At 32.1% G+C, this 19415-nt stretch overlaps 2 protein-coding genes across 3 annotated transcripts; one reads left to right on the top strand and one right to left on the bottom strand.

The window, feature by feature from the left end:
* The first annotated feature begins 5449 nt into the window (after positions 1 to 5449).
* On the top strand, positions 5450 to 11007 carry LOC120270409 (pentatricopeptide repeat-containing protein At5g48730, chloroplastic). 2 transcript variants are annotated; one of them, XM_039277407.1, is made up of 4 exons: positions 5450 to 5557; positions 7302 to 7757; positions 9620 to 10026; positions 10121 to 11007. In XM_039277407.1, exons 2-4 carry the CDS (start codon positions 7350 to 7352, stop codon positions 10830 to 10832), a joined length of 1527 nt encoding a protein of 508 aa, XP_039133341.1. In that variant the 5' UTR covers positions 5450 to 5557; positions 7302 to 7349; the 3' UTR covers positions 10833 to 11007. The 2 variants fall into 2 exon arrangements, with proteins under 2 accessions (XP_039133341.1, XP_039133340.1); XM_039277406.1 differs by having other exon boundaries at positions 5469 to 5557; positions 7271 to 7757.
* Positions 11008 to 16073: 5066 nt separating this feature from the next.
* On the bottom strand, positions 16074 to 16691 carry LOC120270278. Its single transcript, XM_039277295.1, has 2 exons — positions 16559 to 16691; positions 16074 to 16462 (listed from the first exon to the last, which is right to left on the bottom strand). Exons 1-2 carry the CDS (start codon positions 16689 to 16691, stop codon positions 16074 to 16076), a joined length of 522 nt encoding a protein of 173 aa, XP_039133229.1.
* Positions 16692 to 19415: the final 2724 nt, after the last annotated feature.

Here is a 19415-nt window from a genome sequence, read left to right as displayed (position 1 = left end):
CGGCCAATCGCGCAATCAATGTTTAATTTTTTACAATATTTAATAATTTATTATTATTTTCTCATTAAAAATCACAAAAATCGTGTATATTTATTAATATTAATTTATAATTTATAATCAATAAATAAATTACAATATATATATACCAACAAAAATTAACATTTAAAAAAATAAAATATATTAATGTACTATGTAAATACTTTCTAAAAATTTAATTTATTGAGTAAAATAAAAACAATAAATGAGTGTAATTTTTATTATAAAAAAATATAAAAATTAAAAGTATTCTAATTAAATAAAAAAATATAAGAAAATTTAAAACAAAATAAAAAACTCAATTGGGATATAAAAAAATTAGTGAATTAAATTTTTTATTTATTTTTAACAAAATCAACCAATAAACAAATAAATAAATAAATAACACCGAGAGAAATTTGATAATTATATATTAATATATTAAATTTGTAAATATTTAAAAAATGTAAAAATAAATGGCAAAATTAGAAAACTCTACTGTATATAAAGTCATTTATCAATTTAAATATCAAATTTGAGTAGGTTTTATAATATAATTATGGATTTAATATTATATTTGCTTATTATTAATTATTATAATATTTTTTAATATTTAATTATTGACCCCGGTTCAACCCCGGTTCGACCCGGTTGAACCCATTGACCCCTGACCCTTGGGCTTAACCGGGTCATTGCCCGGGCCGGGTCTGACAACCTTGCAATAAACTATATATATTAGGGTGTGTATAACCAAAAATTGATTATTTAACCTATGAATTTTTACTTTGTGACAAAAGTCATTTATTAAGCAAGCATTTTTTTTTGTTATTAAATTTAAAAAAATAATTTTTTTTCTTGGCTCTTGGGTCATAAAACTTGATAGTATGAAAACTATATTTTTTAAACTATTTGAAAACAATAATAATAATTTTTTTTAATCGGTATACATCATTTGGTGTATTTACATTTTAAATTTTTACTATGTATTTTATGACTATTTGTTTTTATTTTTTTTTTTCAAATTTACTAAAGGCACATATATATAGTTTATTAAATTTGAAGAAATACTCATATAGTATGAATATAAACGAGTATGGATTAAATTTTTAATAAATTCTTTCCAAAATATATTTATTTGGGTCTTATTTGGATTGGTTTTTTAAAAAAAATGTTTTTTTTTTCAGTTTAGTGGAAGAACTTCTAAATAAAAAGTGCTTTTTTAGAGAAAGTTAAAGGTTCTTGTATTTTGTATTTAAACGTGTTAATGCAGAAATACTTTTATATTTATGAAGTTGTTAGGATGTGCATTTGTAGAAGGGCTTTTTCAATAGTAAATTACTAAAATGGGTATTCATTGAATTATAATAATATTTTAATTATTATGCATTTCACACAAGGGCTGGGGCAGAAGTAAATGGGAGAGGAGGCTTTTAGATCTTGGAGGCAAAAAAGACTAGATGTAGATGCAAAACACTTGGAGAGAAACCTTAAAAACCAGGTTATTTATTTATTTTATAAGAGCAGTTAAGTAATTGTATAACCCCAAACCCGTTTCTGAAAAATATTTTTTTTCAAAAACATCACATGACCAGTTTCTGAAAAAAAAAAACAGTGTTTCTGTTTTTTTTTTCTTTTAACTTTTGCTTCTACTGAAAGGTAATCCAAACAAGACCTTATATTCCCTATCAAACACCTCCAAATTATATACAAATTTTAAATAATTTCAAATATTAAAACTTAGAAAAAGAAAATGTTGCAATGCTTTAAAAATTAATCTTGAAACTTGTGATGACTTGTGTCTCCCCGACCCATATCCCCCAGTGCATTCATATACAAAATCCATACAGGCCCAACAACATTTATTTATTTATTAAATTAATGTAATGTATATAGGGGTTGCAAAGCTCTTGATGTAATACTATATCCATCGAAGAGACTTCACGAAACATCTGCACGAACGATGTGGATGCGACGTGCTCCTCCAGTCAATTCCTAGTCAGCTTTATTTTAAAAATAAAAAATAAAACAAATAAATGATAAAGAAAACCCTAAAAGCTAGGGCTCTTCTCCCATTCTCCCTTTACGTGTGTGGGAGGTGCCGGTGATGAGGTAGAGAATGTGATGATGGCGGTTGGAGAATGCTCCAACGAAAGGTTGCAATCGACCCCGACGGGTAAAGGAGGAAAGGAGAGCGAGCTCTTCGCGAAAATGATTCCATCGGTGATGAGGTGAATATGAACAAGATTAGGCTGGTGGAATGTGCGATGAAGGCAAATGGAAATGCGATGACGATCGGCTGCAGTCGACACCGGTGGCTGAAGAATGTGACGATGATCGGCTGCAGGTGACGTCGAAGGAGTAGAGGAGAACATGCAGAATTCTCTGCGACAGGGGAGAAGATGAGAGAATAGTCTTAGCCAGAGAATGCCATGATGATCAACTGCGCTGTAGGCGACTCCGGTGGAGTAGAAGAGGCAGAGTTCTCGGATTTAGAGGAGCAGAGGAGGGAAGCAGATGGGATGGGAGAAGAGCCCTAACTTTAGTGTTTTATTTTTATTTTCTAAAAAATAAAGCTGAATAGGAGAGAGAAAGTGAGGGCCATGTCATTCGTGCAATTGTTTGCTCAAATATTTTCGGCGGATTTAGCATTACTCTTTTTTTATATAGTATTCTCCACATCTAATGGATTGTTATCTATATTTTGTTATTTTTATTTATATTTTTTTTTTATGTCTTTGTCCGTTTTTGTCTAATTACAATTCATTTCTTCTATTCTAATTCGTGTGGTTTATCTATTTTTTTAATATATATATATATATAATAATAATTATAAAATAGATTAAGGCATATAAATATAGATATTGATACCTTAACATGTTGCTGAGAAATGAGACCTGAAATAAATTAGAAACACAGGGAATAATGTGTCATTAATTACAAATTAGTATAATTAATATTATTAAAGTAAATTATTAGTAAAATAGTCTTCTCCTCGAAATATTTGTTAGGCTAACAATATGTCTCTGTATTAACTAATGTGATGGACTAGCCTTTGCTGTTGAAACTCTTTTCTCATAATGTTATTTTTACTTCTAAATATTATATTTCCGCCTTTTGCACTAGATATTTATTTTTCAATAATTTTTTTTCTATACCCTATTAAATTCATATATTACAACTTAATTGTACTATAGATCTTTATGAGATTTCTTGAGATTGAGATAAATTAATATTAAATTTATTTTAATATTTATAATTTTGATCAAGAGTTTTAAGTTATGATTATCATAACCTAAAGTGAAAAAACTGACTGAATGTAATTGAGAAATATAATTATATTTGCATTGAATATTTTTATTGTAGAACAACACAATACATAAACAAGTTAAACTTTTATTTATATAAATATTTTTACATGTATTTAATTTTGAACAAATAAGCTCATCTTATTCTAATTTCTAACTAAATAAGTAATGATCTAATTAAATTAATGCTCAAAATAATAACAACGATGATAATAATTTAGGCTTTTAATAGGAAGTGAAAAATACTTGATTTTGTCCTATTGTGTATTCAAACTAATTCTAAAAGTTTATGTTGAAAGTCTAAAATTTTTATTTGAGCTTAAAAGGTGATGTTGGATAGGAATTAAAAGAGGAATTTGTGCTACATAATTTTTTGCAATTTTTTTTGATGAAAGAAAGAATTTTAAAAGCAAAAAAAATATAAAAAATATTAATAATTATTAATAATAATAAAAAGAGGAATTGCGGAAAAGATCGAATAATTTTACCATTAGGGCAAAAAGACCTTTAATTTTTTCAAATCCCTTAGAAGTCCCTCTTTTTTTTAAAAATTATTTTTAAGTACAATGGTAATATAACTTCGGTTTTACTATTTTTACATTACGTCCAATTTTTAGTTTTGCTCTTTGGTTTTGATATTTGAGATTTGTTATTCTTATATCACCTTCAGTTTTTAGTTTTGCTCTTTAGTTTTTTTGTTTATCCGCTTCCTATTTGACGAATCTATTCAAATTTGTGTTCTGTTGAATATAATTCGAACTTCCAAAGATAACTGGAGGGTGAAATGGAACTGATTATAAAAAAGAGGGACTGCAGAGGATAATATTTTATGAGAAAGACTTATTAAAATAAATAAAAAGTTTCACGAACTAATAAGTAATTTTCTCTAATAAAAAATCTAAACTCACAAGTTATTATATAGTGAAGGATAGATGAAGATGACAGATGAATCAGAGAATTACAATGTTAGTTTAGAAAATATCTGAAGAAGAAGGCTATTTTAATAATTATCTAATTTTATAAATTTTTTAAAAATACGTATGTAATTAATTATCTTATTTTATACCAGATATCCATGAAATGAGTGTCAATTGCTATTCTCATTTTTTTCCTCAAAAAATTGATATTTTTATTGGAACTTATGAATAATACAAACGTTTACAATTTTAATATATATTAAAAATCATTTTATTCATGATTATGTTATTTTTATTTCTAACAAGTAAAAATGATGTATCAGATTTTTCTTTGTATGTTTTTTTTAATAATTTTAAAAGTTATAATAGAATTTCATATAGCTTAAAATTGAACATAATTATCGTATTATCGCATAGTCTCTAAAATCCAAATTAGATTTAATTTCATGAAATCTAAATTTTCAAGATTAAAAACGTTCTTCATCTTCAAAATCTTCAATAATTTTGATTTGTTGAATGTGTAAAAGCAAAAAAATGAGATTAAAAAGAGAAAAGAAAAGGTATTTTGCACTTGAACACCTAAAAAGTTAAAATATTGAGTCTGTAACTAGTCCCTATACTTGTAAAATTTTGTTTGAAAATAGGTCTTATAAAAAAACTTTTTTTATTTGTGGTCTTCACCGATCAACTTTCTAAGAGCTATAGACTTTAAATCAGTTGAGATAAATACTAAAAGTCGATATTTTATATGTTCATTGACCCACTAGTTTTTTATGAGTCATAAGTTTTAAACCAATTCCGATAAGGTACTAAAAAACCTATAAAGAGATAAATCTCTTCCGTTAGATAAATTTTTGTTTTTATACATAAGAATTTCAAACTCAAAACTATTGATTTAAGCAATCCAACCTTCTATCATTTGTATTGACCACCATCAATAATAAAGCCCATGTTTAACCTGTTTAGTGGTAAAAAGAAACTACTCCCTAATTATGTCCAAATAGTGTTATTTTTCCATTTTTTTTAACGAAATAGTGTTATTTTCCATTTTTTTTAAAAAAGAAAATGGACCCCATAAAATATGCATGCACAAAGTTCACAATTCCATTTTTTTTAGGGGTGTCCTTGCAATTATCCATGATTTTTATGGGACAATACATGTAATTTCTAACTTGTACAGGGGTCTTGATGCAAATTTCAGGAGAAAACCAGCCCTACCCTTCTCCTCCGGAGCTAACAGCAGAGAGAGAGAGAGAGAGAGAGAGAGAGAGAGAGAGGGTTCTCTGGGAAGCAGTGGCATCTTCTTCATCTCAAGCTCAGGTTTTTATGCTTTAATCTTCTGGTTTTCTTCATGTTTCTTCTGAATTCTTCTATGTTTTCTTCTGAATTTCCTATTATTTTCGTTTATCATGCTTTCCCTTTTCTTGGTCCATGGTTTCTCTGTTTAAATGCGTAATTTGCGTTGAAATTGTGATCATCAAGCTCAGATCACTTGTTTTTTTTATCCGCATTCTCTTTTTTCTTATGTTTTGCTTCCATATACATGGTATGAGCTCATATTGGCTGAACATTTCTAATTTGTATCTATTTCTTGTTATTATTTGCTGATATTGAACTACCAGTGGATTGTTTTATTGAATACATTTGAATTTTCAACTTGGCCTCAGAGAGGTAGAATGGAATTGCCTTCATTAGAAATGAGTAATCTTTTCTGACTCCAAAATCTAAATTTTTATTATTGCTAGTAGTTGATCGTTCTTGTGTAAACTACATTGCAATCACAATTGTGATTTTCACATTATTTATTTATTTATTATTCTTGTTTTCATGAGAAATGAGTGATCTGTTTTTTTTCCTATACAATCTATACTTGTTTTATTGTTTGAAGTTGATCTTTGCCATCATAAACTATATTTGGGGTTTATGTTTCATTCACACCTCCAATTGCTGCCCTGATTTCTGCATTAAGTTCCCTCACATCCTTAAAATTTTGATTATGTCGTAAATTTTGAAAATTGTTGACACTTTTTTTTTTTTATAAAGAAAAGAAGTGCATTGAAATCCTGGCTTCACAAAACTCCTTTGTGAGTTGTTTGACGATATGAACTTGCCCTCATGAACGAGTTATCAAATCTAAAAGAATTGCCATCTACTCAGTTGCACATAAAGGCTGTAATTCAGTTGTCAGATGACGTCCACCAATGGAAGTTCTCGATGCAAGTTAATCTTGAATGCAATAGTTACATGGCACAGGATTCCAATGCATTATTACAAATGAAACAGCTATTTTAAAATAAACCAAATGAGAAAAGCCCCAAGACATGTTCACATGACAAGTTAGATGGTGCGCAATGTATAATACTGCCCCAAAATCTAATATGTTACAAAATATGACTGACAAAGCCATATAATTTACATACAAGACCACAAGGTTGTAACTTTGTGTGTAATTTCTGTAAATTCAAAGGATATTTCTTTAGCCTGGGAAGTTTCAGAAATTTAGCCTGAAGTTGCATAACTCACATTTGAAATTGCAGCTATACAGAAGTGGATTATTTTACAAGTAGATCCTATAACTTGATCAGTTACAAAATCCAACTCTGGAGTTACTATTTACCTGTGTAGTTGCAAATTGCAAGAGTGCCTTTCTTTTTAGTTTTGTTTGTAAATCTGTAAATTCAAATTTTCCTAGTTACAAAAGAATGGGCGTAAATTACAAATTTGTAAATTTTGGGTACATAATTTTTGTAAATTTAGAAAATTGTTATGTGGCGTCAGATATTGAGATTGTTTTAGCAGAATTGAAGAATCAAGTATTTCATAAAAGAAAGGAATTCAAGGTATTGAGTTACTAATCAATGGGGAGGGTGCTGCTTTAGTGGAAAGCATAACAATAATCCAAAGAGTATTGATTCCTATATTTCAGATGCTGGTTTACTGGCATGATGATCACATGATTATCTTTATAACTATTAGGACAAAAATAATCTATGCAATCTAATTTTTTAAAAGATATTGTTTTTTTTTCTATAGTCGCATCAAGACATAAACTGTGTTTGGGCAGAACATTCTGAAAGAGTCCATATCTCAAAGTGGGTGAAGAAAGAGAAGAATGATGATATCTGTGCCTTCATCATTACCCATTGCCAGTTGCTTCCCAACAAGAACTATGCCAGTTTCTCCTCAAGATTGCTTTATTACTAGAAAATCCAGCAAGAAGAAGAGAAAATCAAGCTCCAGATTGGTGGTAGTAGCAGTAAGCCAGTCTCAGCTAGAGAGAAGCAAGAGCACTGTTGATAGAGAAAAGTTGAAAGAGAGGGAGGCAAGGGAGAGAAAGGAGGAGGTGAACCGCAAGGTAGCTTCTAAGAAGGCCATCTCTATTATACTTAGGAAGGAAGCTGCCAAGGCTGTCATTGAGAAGAAGCGTGGTGGCACCAACTCCAGGAAGCTACTTCCACATACTATTCTTGAGGCTTTGCATGAGCGAATCACTGCCCTCCGCTGGGAATCTGCTCTCAAGGTAATGTCATCATGTTCAATGTTTTCTTTGTGCTTTACAACGTTCTTGATAGTAATACCTATCTTGTGTTTGATGGTTGTCTCTATAAACTTTTGCCATTCTTTCCTCAATCCTCGCTTGTAATGAAAATCAAAAACCTTATTTTGTTGCTGGATAACCATCAAGGAACTAACTTATCTTTTGGGGATCAAATTCTTATTTGTGAGGTTGAACAATTAGGTAACTCTTATGAAACCAAGTAACATCCAGGGCAGTAGTTCTTAGTGCGGAAGTCTGAGAGACAAAGTATGTCTTTTGTACAAGCAGAACAAGAATTGAATCATGCTGTCTTTGAACAGTAGTGCACAGGCAAGATTTTTAGAAGTTAACTGGGCGCTATGACATAATTTCTATTAACATCTGAATGTTGAGACTATTTTGATTTTCTATTATCTAAAGTAAGAGCAGTCAATTATTGGCCTAAGAAATTAAACTCTTATTAATAAAGGTGACATGCAAGATTATGATTATGCTCTTTTACTTGTTCCCTATATTTATCCAACAAAAGTAGGTTGGAAGTATTTGGATTAAGTCGCTTACTAGCTCTAGTCTCAATATTCTGGAATCATTCTGGTTTCCAATTGTATCAGAGTTCATGCTGATTTGGTCGCATGTCAATCTTATACTGCATGAAACTAGTTATTTGCATTACAATTCAAATTTGACATCTTACATTGAGGCTTATTCATGAAAACATTCAGAATGTATGGTGGACAATATTATAGTATGTAAAAAAAAAAGAGAATAGGAGAAGTGGTGATCAATGGGAGCTCATTTTGTGGTAAAAGGGTTACTTACAACTCAGATATGAACTTAGAATATCACCCTCCATATATAGGTGATCTTTGTTTTTGCTCTCTTATCATTAATTATTCATGTTAATAAACAATAGATATGCATGCCATATGCATAGACCTTTATAGCTTTAGAAAACTTAAATATTGAGTTTTTTTGCCAAGCCATAAATACCGTTTAATAATAAATTGGTCATTCTTCACCTTTCATCTTTATGCTTAATTTTCTCACTTAAATTCCTTGTCTTTTACTCTTTCTATTTCTCACTTTATTTATCATCTTTTTATTCATCATCTGTTTGTGACTTTTTTCTTAAATTTGAAAATTACATGTTAACTATTTAAAATTTTTAATCCATCCCTTCTGTCTGTTCTAAGTCAATGGTGCGGATGTCTTTTATTGCCGCTTAATATTTGCTATTGCATATGTCTGTTACTTTGAAAACCTAAAAATATTATTAGGATTGTAATGCTTGGTTCGTGATCCTTTATCTGTAACTCAAGCTCAGCATGCCTTCAGTCGATTTGGTCTAGAGCTGCTTGAGATTGGCTTAGCCCTTAAGTCAAACGACTAACTTAACCTTATTTCTAAAAATTTCATGCAGAAAATTTATGTTAATGATATTTACACTTAAAAATAAATTCAATCTAATTGAGAGCATTTGTTGAATTTAATGGAAGCCAAACTCTACCTTACTCTGTGTTGCTTCTTTGTTTTCTTGATCGACTATTTTTTGTGGAATGTAGAATGCAAACTTTGCAGCTATTTTGAGTTATTTCTGTGTAATCTGTCCTATGAAAATCCTATACTCCAAAAGCACAGTTCCCAATCTTCTTATCATCATGCTATCATTGTAACCAATTAGATCCCAAACGTTATTTTTGTTTCAATCTTTACATGGATATCTTGAAACTAAATTCCAGTAACTTGTTCTTTCAACATTTCAAACAAATCATACTTAACCAAACTATTAAGACCATGTCATATTCAGTATGGGATGATATACTGTTTTTTGATGCGTTATTCAGGTCTTTGAGCTACTCCGAGATCAACTCTGGTACAAACCTAATACTGGTACTTACATCAAACTAATAGTCATGCTTGGAAAGTGTAAACAACCTCAACGAGCCCATGCCCTGTTCCAAGCCATGATCGACGAAGGCTGCATAGTTAATCATGAATCATACACAGCACTTGCTTCAGCCTACAGTAGGAGTGGCCTCTTGGATGAAGCATTTTCCCTACTCAATGAGATGAAAAACACTAATGGCTGCCAACCCGACATCTATACCTACTCCATTCTTATCAAGTCATGCTTGCAAGTCTTTGCATTTGACAGAGTCCAAGAGTTACTCTCTGATATGAAGAGCGAAGGAATCATGCCGAACACTGTCACATACAACACTCTTGTTGATGCTTATGGTAAAGCAGGCAGGTACATTATGCGTGCTCTTTTCATGAAATCGGTTTTTTTTTTCACCGTAGTTTTTTATTCTACATCTGAATCATATCTGCATTGTCTTTACCAGGTTTGAAGACATGGAATCTACACTCAGGGAAATGCTCCTGGATGGCAGCTGCAAGCCTGATGTTTGGACGATGAACGCAACACTCCGAGCCTTCGGTGGCAGCGGGCAAATTGAAATGATGGAGAAGTGCTATGACAAGTTCCAAAGTGCCGGTATCAACCCCAACATCAAAACCTTCAACATTCTCCTTGACTCTTATGGCAAATCTCAGAAATACGAGAAAATGAGCTCAGTGATGGAGTACATGCAAAAATACTACTTCTCATGGACTCTTGTCACCTACAATGTTGTCATTGATGCATTCGGGAGAGCGGGCGACCTTCGACAAATGGAGTACATCTTTCGGTTAATGAAGTCCGAGCGGATAAAACCGAATTGTGTCACTTTGTGCTCACTTGTTAGAGCTTACGGACGAGTGGAAGATGTCGATAAAATTAAAGGAGTACTAAGATACATTGAAAATTCGGACGTTACTTTGGACATTGTGTTCTTTAACTGCTTGGTTGATGCATATGGGAGAGCAGGTTGCCTTGCAGAGATGAAGGAGGTGTTGGAAATAATGAAGAGCAGTGGATGCAAGCCTGATAAGATAACTTATAGTACCATGATCAAGGCCTATCAAGGAAGAGGATTGAGAGATCATGCTCAAGAACTTCGTGATGTTATTAGACAAGAGATTAATGTTAATTCTAGAAAGGTTTCTAGTTTGTAAATTTATAGGAATTAATATTGGAATAGCTCTGATTTTTCTTGAAAATTTGAATTATTAAAATAAAATTATAAGTTATTGAAATTGTATCAAACCGCACGGTTCCTGTAATCGGGGAGCTGGAACTCTGTCAAAAGTTGTGATTGGATAAATGTTATGCTTGATTTTTTTTTTTTTTAATTTATTGATAATAAATGTTATTATTGTAAATCAAGGTTGATTAAATTTATAGGACTTTTATCCTATGGTGTTTGATCGGAAGCACCAAGTGAGGGTCCGGTTTGGTGGAATGGGAAACAAAAAGGTTATGATATTATAAAAATAGTTAAATATATTTTAAAAGGAAAAGTAGGTTTAAGGACTATCATCTAATATAAATGAAACATGTGAAAAACATAACCCTAATGTTCCACAATTATTGACGCATGGGTACATGTATTTTATTATTATTATTATTAAGGTAGTTTCAATACTAAATAATAATTTATTACAATCTAATGTACTCTCCCACACAGCGGATTTAAATGGTCGAAATGATTTCAAAAATTAGTTTGATACACATAGTGGGGATCCATAATCCCAATAGACGAATATCATAGGATGGAATTATCTCTATATATATTGCATATGGACTATTTTTCAATTAGACAGTGTAGGACAAAATTGAGCTTGCAACATGGTTCAAACTGAAAAGCCAGTTTCAAATTTGCAACTTTACGTGTTGTTACACATATCGGGAGAGTTCTACCTCTCTTTATCTCACCCTTTTAAAAAAACTGGTATGTCAAAATAAAATTTATGGTTAATATTGTTTAAAATTTTAATTTTATTTGGAATTATAAATATTTCCATATATATATATATAATATAATATAAAATTAACTAACTATACATAAACATGACCTACCATAGAATACTAATCTTAATCAAAAGTCTTTTTTTTTTTAAAAAAAACAACCCGAAATTAATATAAGCAGTAATAGAAGGGGCATGTAAGTTAAATACAACAAGGGGACAGCACAAGAGAGACAGTAAGAAGCAAGTGCACAAATGCATCATGTGCATGTGTTACTTGCATACTAAATTCCAATGGCACCTTGTTTGTTCTGTTGTCTTGCCCATGCCCACTTCCCAATGCAACATTGAGACACCCACCCACCCATCCGGCCAACTTCCTAAGCCCACCCCTTGGCATGACTCTGTGCCATTTATTTCAAGTCTTCACTTGATCAACATTGTCTTCTGGCTCTCAAGTATTTATTGTATTCTCTATTATTAATTAATTAATAATTTGATTCTTCTTGTTATATGGGGTAGTTATTATATTTTATTATATTTATATAAAGGAATTGTGGACTGTGAATAACTGTTCACTTACCATGTATTTATTCATTCAATTAGTTTCTCATGCATTTAATAATGTGCGGTGCGGTGGCACGGTATTGGTGTCGTTGGATTCATATGAAAATTTACTGTAGTTGCATTATTTTAAAATAAACTCAAGCTTGAAAAATTATGCAAAAAAAATGTAGGGCCGTAAAAGAGCCGGGTAGAACCGAGCTTGATCATGTTTAAATTTTGACTCACCACTTTTTTTAACCGAGTCTTATTTTGAGCTTCGTTTGTTAATTTTGGGTAGACTTGTTAAGAAATTCTAAAGCTTGGGTTTAGCTAGTTAGTTCGATAAAGCTCAATTATTTTTTAATTAATTTAATAAAGATGTCACGCTCTGAACCCGGCTCATAGGCCCAAGTCTATGCCGACAAAATCGCCACACACCAACCAAAGACCCGAGTAGTCAGTACAGGGCGCTTAAAACTTGTTCTCAAAATTCACAGAACCTAACATATAAGCAAAAACTAGAAACAAGAACATAGTTCAACACTAAAAGAACAAACTAAGTGTTTTACACATTCAATACAAGTTTATTAAATGAAACCTAGGCCCACAACAATCAGGACTTATTACAAGCTAAATAAAACGGCGATAGCCCAACGATCCCTGCTAAGCTATCTGTCACTGACCTCTATTCCTGATCTGAAAAAAAATATCAACAAAATGTATGAGCTTGACAGCCCAAAAAACACCCACTAAAAATATAGGGATCACTTATACAAAATCATAATTTATCAAATTGCAAAATAAAAAAAAAAATATTTCGCGTAAACATAGATGTCAAAAATTTAAGCATATTGGTCCTCAAAACAACTATTGGTAAAACAAAATCACAGAATTCATATATTTACCCTCGGTGACCCCGAGCCAAAATTATCAAAGGTCGATATTCTTTACCGACGGCAAGGGTGGGGAAACTATAATTTTTAGAACAAAATACGTGTCGACACGGTCAGTGTTTAACCCCTACTGACAGGGTTATTGCATAGTTAATTGGGGACTAGTTTCTATGTCAAAATACTTTTTGTTCACAAAACAACAAGCTATCAGAATTAAGATTGAGCAAAATACAAAGTAATTCGCCAAGCAACATTTTTAACAATTGTGTGATTACATTTTCATAATATCAAAATAATCAATTATTTAACTTTAATCGATAGTTCAAAAATATCATTAATCAGGAAACTAACTATATAAAAATTTCAAATAAGACACAGAATGCAATTAATCAGAAATTGATAGAATATCTGAAAATTCAAAGTTAAAAAAAAAATCAGAATTTATAAGATTGCTGGTAATCAAAATTTAAATAAAATATATAAAAATTCAGAATTTAAATAAACTAACATTTAAATAGTTTCCAGAACTTTTAATTTAAAAATAACTTTATTCAAAAAAATTTTAAATAATCATAAATCAAATACATTATGTGAAATTTCAGAAGTCAAATAATCAGGATTTAAAATGAATTATCTGAAAATTCAAAACTTAAAATATTCAAGATTTGAGTACACGTTTAGAGATTTCAGATTTTAAAGAATATCATTAATCTGAAGTTTTAAATAAATTAAAAATAATTCCGAAAATACTATTAATTAAATAAGTATAATTAAAACCATAAACAGAAATCTAATTATCCAAAATAAATAAATAAAACACTTAATTTCATAAATTTTGCTAATTTCAAAAGAGACTAATTTATTAAAATATTACTTTTTTTTAATTATTTTCTTAAATGCGCATTTCCGTAATTATTTACCGAAATGCGCATTTTATATTTTTTTATTATTATTTTTTAAACAGCCGGTCCCACTCTAATTTTTTAATATTTAAATTTAATTTTTTAAAAAAACAGAGGGGCCCGTTATTTTTTTAATATTAAGTTTTTATTTTTTTAAAAACTGCGGGTCCCGATAGTTTTTAAATTAAAAACAATTTACATTCAAACCCTTATAATTTTCATTAATTTTTCTTATAATTTATTTTTTCTCACTTCTACTATGTTATTTTTACTTTCACTAATTATAACCGGCTGTTAATAATTTATATAAATAATTTTAATATTTTTTCAATATAATAAAATTTTAAATATTTTTAAAAAATTCACATGTAAAAATTACTCCCATAACTAAACCAAACTCACTTGATATTTTGAATGAACTAAAACAATTACATATATTATAAAATAATTCAATAAACATTATGGCATACTACTTGGACCAACGACATTCGAACAATTTCGACGATTATGACCTTCATTACGAAAGTAAATTATGACATTCGAAAAATTATTTATATAAATTGTTAACAGCCGGTTATAATTAGTGAAAGTAAAAATAACATAGTAGAAGTGAGAAAAAATAAATTATAAGAAAAATTAATGAAAATTATAAGGGTTTGAATGTAAATTGCTTTTTAATTTAAAAACTATCGGGACCCGCAGCTTTTTAAAAAATAAAAAAACTTAATATTAAAAAATAACGGGCCCCTCCTGCTTTTTTAAAAAAATTAAATTTAAATATTAAAAAAATTAGAGTGGGACCAGCTGTTTAAAAATAATAATAATATAGAAATGCGCATTTCGTAAATAATTACGAAATGCGCATTTAAGGAAATAATTAAAAAAAAAGCAATATTTTAATAAATTAGCCTTCAAAAGATCTATATACATAGTATAATTTATATGTGGCTACTTTTACTTGATATTCGCTAAATTTCTAAAAAAATCAAAATTGACTCCCCACTCAACTCTCACAAAAGAACCTATAGACATAAAATCGGGTTCAGTTCAAGTAATCCCTAACTTTACAAGTTATTTAGGATTCTTGGATTTCAAGCATAACATACTGGACACTCTGTTAGGGGAAAAGATACAGAACTAATATGAACCTATTCCTATAAAGTATCAAGAAATAAATATTATTGGATAAAATAAGACCTCGATTAAAATATTGTACCTCCTAACCCAAACAACACAGTGCAACAAGAAGATAATTAAACTGCTAAAACATTACTACTTAACTCTTGAAGGGTAATACATATATATGTACACAACAACAACCATATATATATATATACAGCACACATATATATACACAACACACACATCCAACAAAAGTGAAATGTTGGGATTGCTAACACCATAAAAAAGAAAACTTTGGCTTGTTTAAAAATCATTGTCTCCACTGCCAACAAATCCGTACAATCAATATGGCATACATATCTAATGAAACATCCCTATATAACTTAAACCACTTACAATGGCATCAACTTAGCCTCCCTGCAATTAACGATAATAAAGAAAGAAATAAAATAAAATAAAATAAAATGAAACACGACCAAGCCAAAACATGGAGAAGTAATGCTTGTATGTATTCACTACACCACTAGCATTAAAAATTATAAAGCCGATAGAGGAACTTATAAAAACAGGAAGAACCTACATACAGAGAACCTCTAACATGCAACACCAAACAACACCCTCACACTATCCAACAAGACAACCCCAAGGCACAAAAATCAGGTGATAGCCTAACCTTGAATTTGGAAGTCGCTTGGATCCTCTTTTGACAATCGTGACCACGGAGAAGCTCTCGATTCTTCCACCACAACGCTATAGAAATGATAGGGAGAAGACTGTGAAGTTATCCTTTTATTTAAATTTAAAAGATCGCGCAAGTGGGAGGTTGCCTAAAATGTGGGTAGATGGTTATTGAAAGGATAACATAAAATTTTAAAAGAAACTAATTAAATTTAAAAAACAAAAATCACGAAAATAGTTAATAAGAGTGTGGTCCACAAACTTTCCCCCTTCAAAAGAGTTTATTCCTCTAAACTCTCACCTTCCCGTCAGAACAGATATGAGTATTTCTCTCGCATCTTTGACTCTAATTCCCAAGTAGCTTCATGCTCTGTGTGATTGATCCATTGAACCTTGACATAAGGAATGACCCTCATTCTCAGAGTTTGCTTCTTCAAATCCACGATCTTTATAGGTCGCTCCTCATACGTCAAATCATTGTTAAGGTCAAAGTCAGAGAATTGTATCACATGGTCAGGATTCGGAATGAACTTCTTCAGCATAGAAACATGGAACACATCATGAACTCGAGATAGTGAAGGTGGTAATGCAAGCCGATATGCCACCTCACCAATACGTTCTAAGATCTCAAACAGACCAATAAACCGAGGGCTGAGCTTCCCTCTCACACCAAAATGAATAACTCCTTTAGTGGGGGCTAATCTTAAGAACACATGGTCACCCACATGAAACTCCAAGCTTCTTCTCCTATTATCTGCATAACTTTTCTTTCTGCTCTAAGCTGTTCACAGACGATCTCTGATTAGACAAACTTTCTCTACTGTCAACTGCACAATCTCTGGCCCTAACAATTTACGTCCTTCCACATCATCCCAACAAATGGGTGACCTACATCTCCTGCCATACAGTGCCTCATAAGGAGCCATATGAATACTTGCCTGATAACTGTTATTATAAGAAAACTCTATAAAGGCAAGTGTCGATCCCAAGAAACCCCAAAATCAAGCATACAAGCCTAAAGCATATCCTCCAGAATCTGAATTGTTCTCTCAGACTGCCCATCAGTTTATGGATGAAAAGCTGTGCTGAACGCCAATTTGGTTCCCAAGGCCTTATGTAGACTCCTCCAGAAATGTGCCACGAACCGAGTATCTCGATCAAACACAATAGTAACAGGAACACAATGAAGTCTCACCACCTGATCAATGTACAACTCAGCTAACTTCTCTAAAGTCATGCCAGTCCTGATAGCCAAGAAGTGAGCAGACTTGGTCAGCCTGTCCACCATCACCCACACACTGTTGAAGCCTTTACTGGTTTGAGGAAACCCAGACACAAAATCCATAGCAATATTCTCCCACTTCCACTCAGGAATGGGAAGAGGATGCAGAAATCTCGCAGGCCTCTGATGCTCCACCTTGACCTGCTGACAGGTCAAGCACTGTACCACGAACTGTGCGACATCTCTCTTCATGTTATTCCACCAGAAGATACTCTTCACATCCTTGTACATTTTTGGTGCTTCCGGGATACACTGAGTAGCTGGTATAATGAGCTTCCTCCATGATTTCCTTTTTCAATTCTAAATTATCTGGAACACAAATCCGATCCCCGAATCTTACTGAGCCATCTTCATGAATTCTAAACTGAACTTGGACGCCCTTTTCCACTTTCTGCCGAATTTTCTGCAAATAACCATCTACTTCTTGTGCTGCTTTAATCCTCTCAGATAGAGTGGGTCTCACCACTAAACCTGCCAAATACACGCCAGTACCCTTTAACACCACTTGTAGCTCCATTCGTCTTAAATCCTCGAAGATAGGCTTCTGGGAGGTAATTAATGTAGCAACACTACTGAAAGATTTCCTACTAAGGGCATCAGCTGACACATTTGCCTTTCCAGGATTATAACTGATGGTCAAAGCATAGTCTTTCAATAACTCCAACCATATCCTCTGCCTCATATTTAGCTCCTTCTGCGTGAAAATGTATTTAAGGCTCTTATGATTTGTAAACACCTCACAAGTCTCCCCATACAAGTAATGCCTCCATATCTTCAGAGCAAAAATCACTGCAGCTAACTTTAGATCATGAGTAGGATAATTCACCTCAAATGGCTTCAACTATCTAGAAGCATAAGCCACCACATGACCATTCTGCATCAATACACACCCAAGGCCAGTTTTACAAGCATCGCTATAAATGGTAAACCCTTCACTAGGAGATGGAAGTGTGAGAATAGGTGCAGATACCAATCGGTGTTTCAACTCTTGGAAACTTTGTTTACACTGATATGACCACTGAAAACTTGCTCCTTTTTTGGTGAGTTTGGTCAATGGTGCTGCCAACACTAAAAATCCTACCACAAACTGTCTGTAACAACCGGCTAGTCCCAGAAAACTGTGAAATTCTGTCCCACTAGTAGGCCTCTTCCACTCAACAACAGCCTTTATCTTCTTGGGATCAACTGAAATCCCATCCTTAGTTATCACATGACCAAGGAAAGCTACCCTGTCTAACCAAAACTCACACTTAGAGAATTTTGCAAACAGTTTCTTCTCACTCAAGATGCCTAGCACAATCCTTAAATGCTCTTCATGCTCTTCCCGACTCTTCGAATACACCAGAATATCATCAATAAACACCACTACAAACCTATCCAAGAAAGGTTTAAAAGTTCTATTCATCAGATCCATAAAAACTGCCGGGGTATTTATCAACCCGAAAGGAATTAGAAGAAACTCATAATGCCCATAATGAGTCCGAAATGCAGACTTCAACACATCCCCTGCCTTGATCTTCAGTTGGTGATAGCCTGACCTGAGATCAATTTTTGAAAACACTTGAGAACCTTGCAACTGATAAAAAAGATCATCGATCCGAGGCAGTGGATAGCGATTCTTTATTGTCACCTTGTTCAACTCTCTGTAGTCGATGCATAATCACAAACTGCCATCCTTTTTCTTCACAAACAAAACTGGAGCACCCCATGGAGAAACACTGGGGGTGAATAAATCCCTTCTCAAGAAATTCCTCAAGTTGCTTCTTTAACTCCTTAAAATCTGCAGGTGCCATCTTTTAAGGAGTCTTAGATATGTGGCTCGTTCCCGGAACCAAATCAATGGCAAATTCAACTTCTCTGTCGAGTGGCAAGCCAGGAAGATCTTCAGGGAAAACATAAGAAAACTCTCTAACCACTTGAATATCCTTTAACACTGGCCCTTCTGATTTAACTTCCCTCAATGTTTCAAGAAATCCCGAGCACCCACCCAAGATTAATTTCCGAGCTTGTAAAGCAGAAATCACACAAGGCGGTGACAAAGACTCATTTCCATGAAAGGTGAATTCTGCTTCACTAGGGATTTTAAACACTACCCTTTCTGCATAACAATCAACTATGGCATGGAATTTAGACAAAAAATCCATTCCCAAAATAACATCATAGTCAGTCATACTCATAACATGAAGGCGAACTAGCAACTCATGACCGGCAACAATAATGGGACAGTTCTCACAGGCTCTACTAAGAACAACATCAACTCCCAAAGGGGTGGCAACACACAAATCATACTCAAAAGTAGTAACAGGAAAAATATGCTTCCGAATAAAAGCAGACGAGATAAATGAATACGTAGCTCCAAAATCAAATA

This window comes from Dioscorea cayenensis, chromosome 10 (genome assembly GCF_009730915.1).
Source record: "Dioscorea cayenensis subsp. rotundata cultivar TDr96_F1 chromosome 10, TDr96_F1_v2_PseudoChromosome.rev07_lg8_w22 25.fasta, whole genome shotgun sequence".
Taxonomy (NCBI): Eukaryota; Viridiplantae; Streptophyta; class Magnoliopsida; order Dioscoreales; family Dioscoreaceae; genus Dioscorea; species Dioscorea cayenensis.
This window is presented reverse-complemented; position numbering and strand designations above follow the sequence as displayed.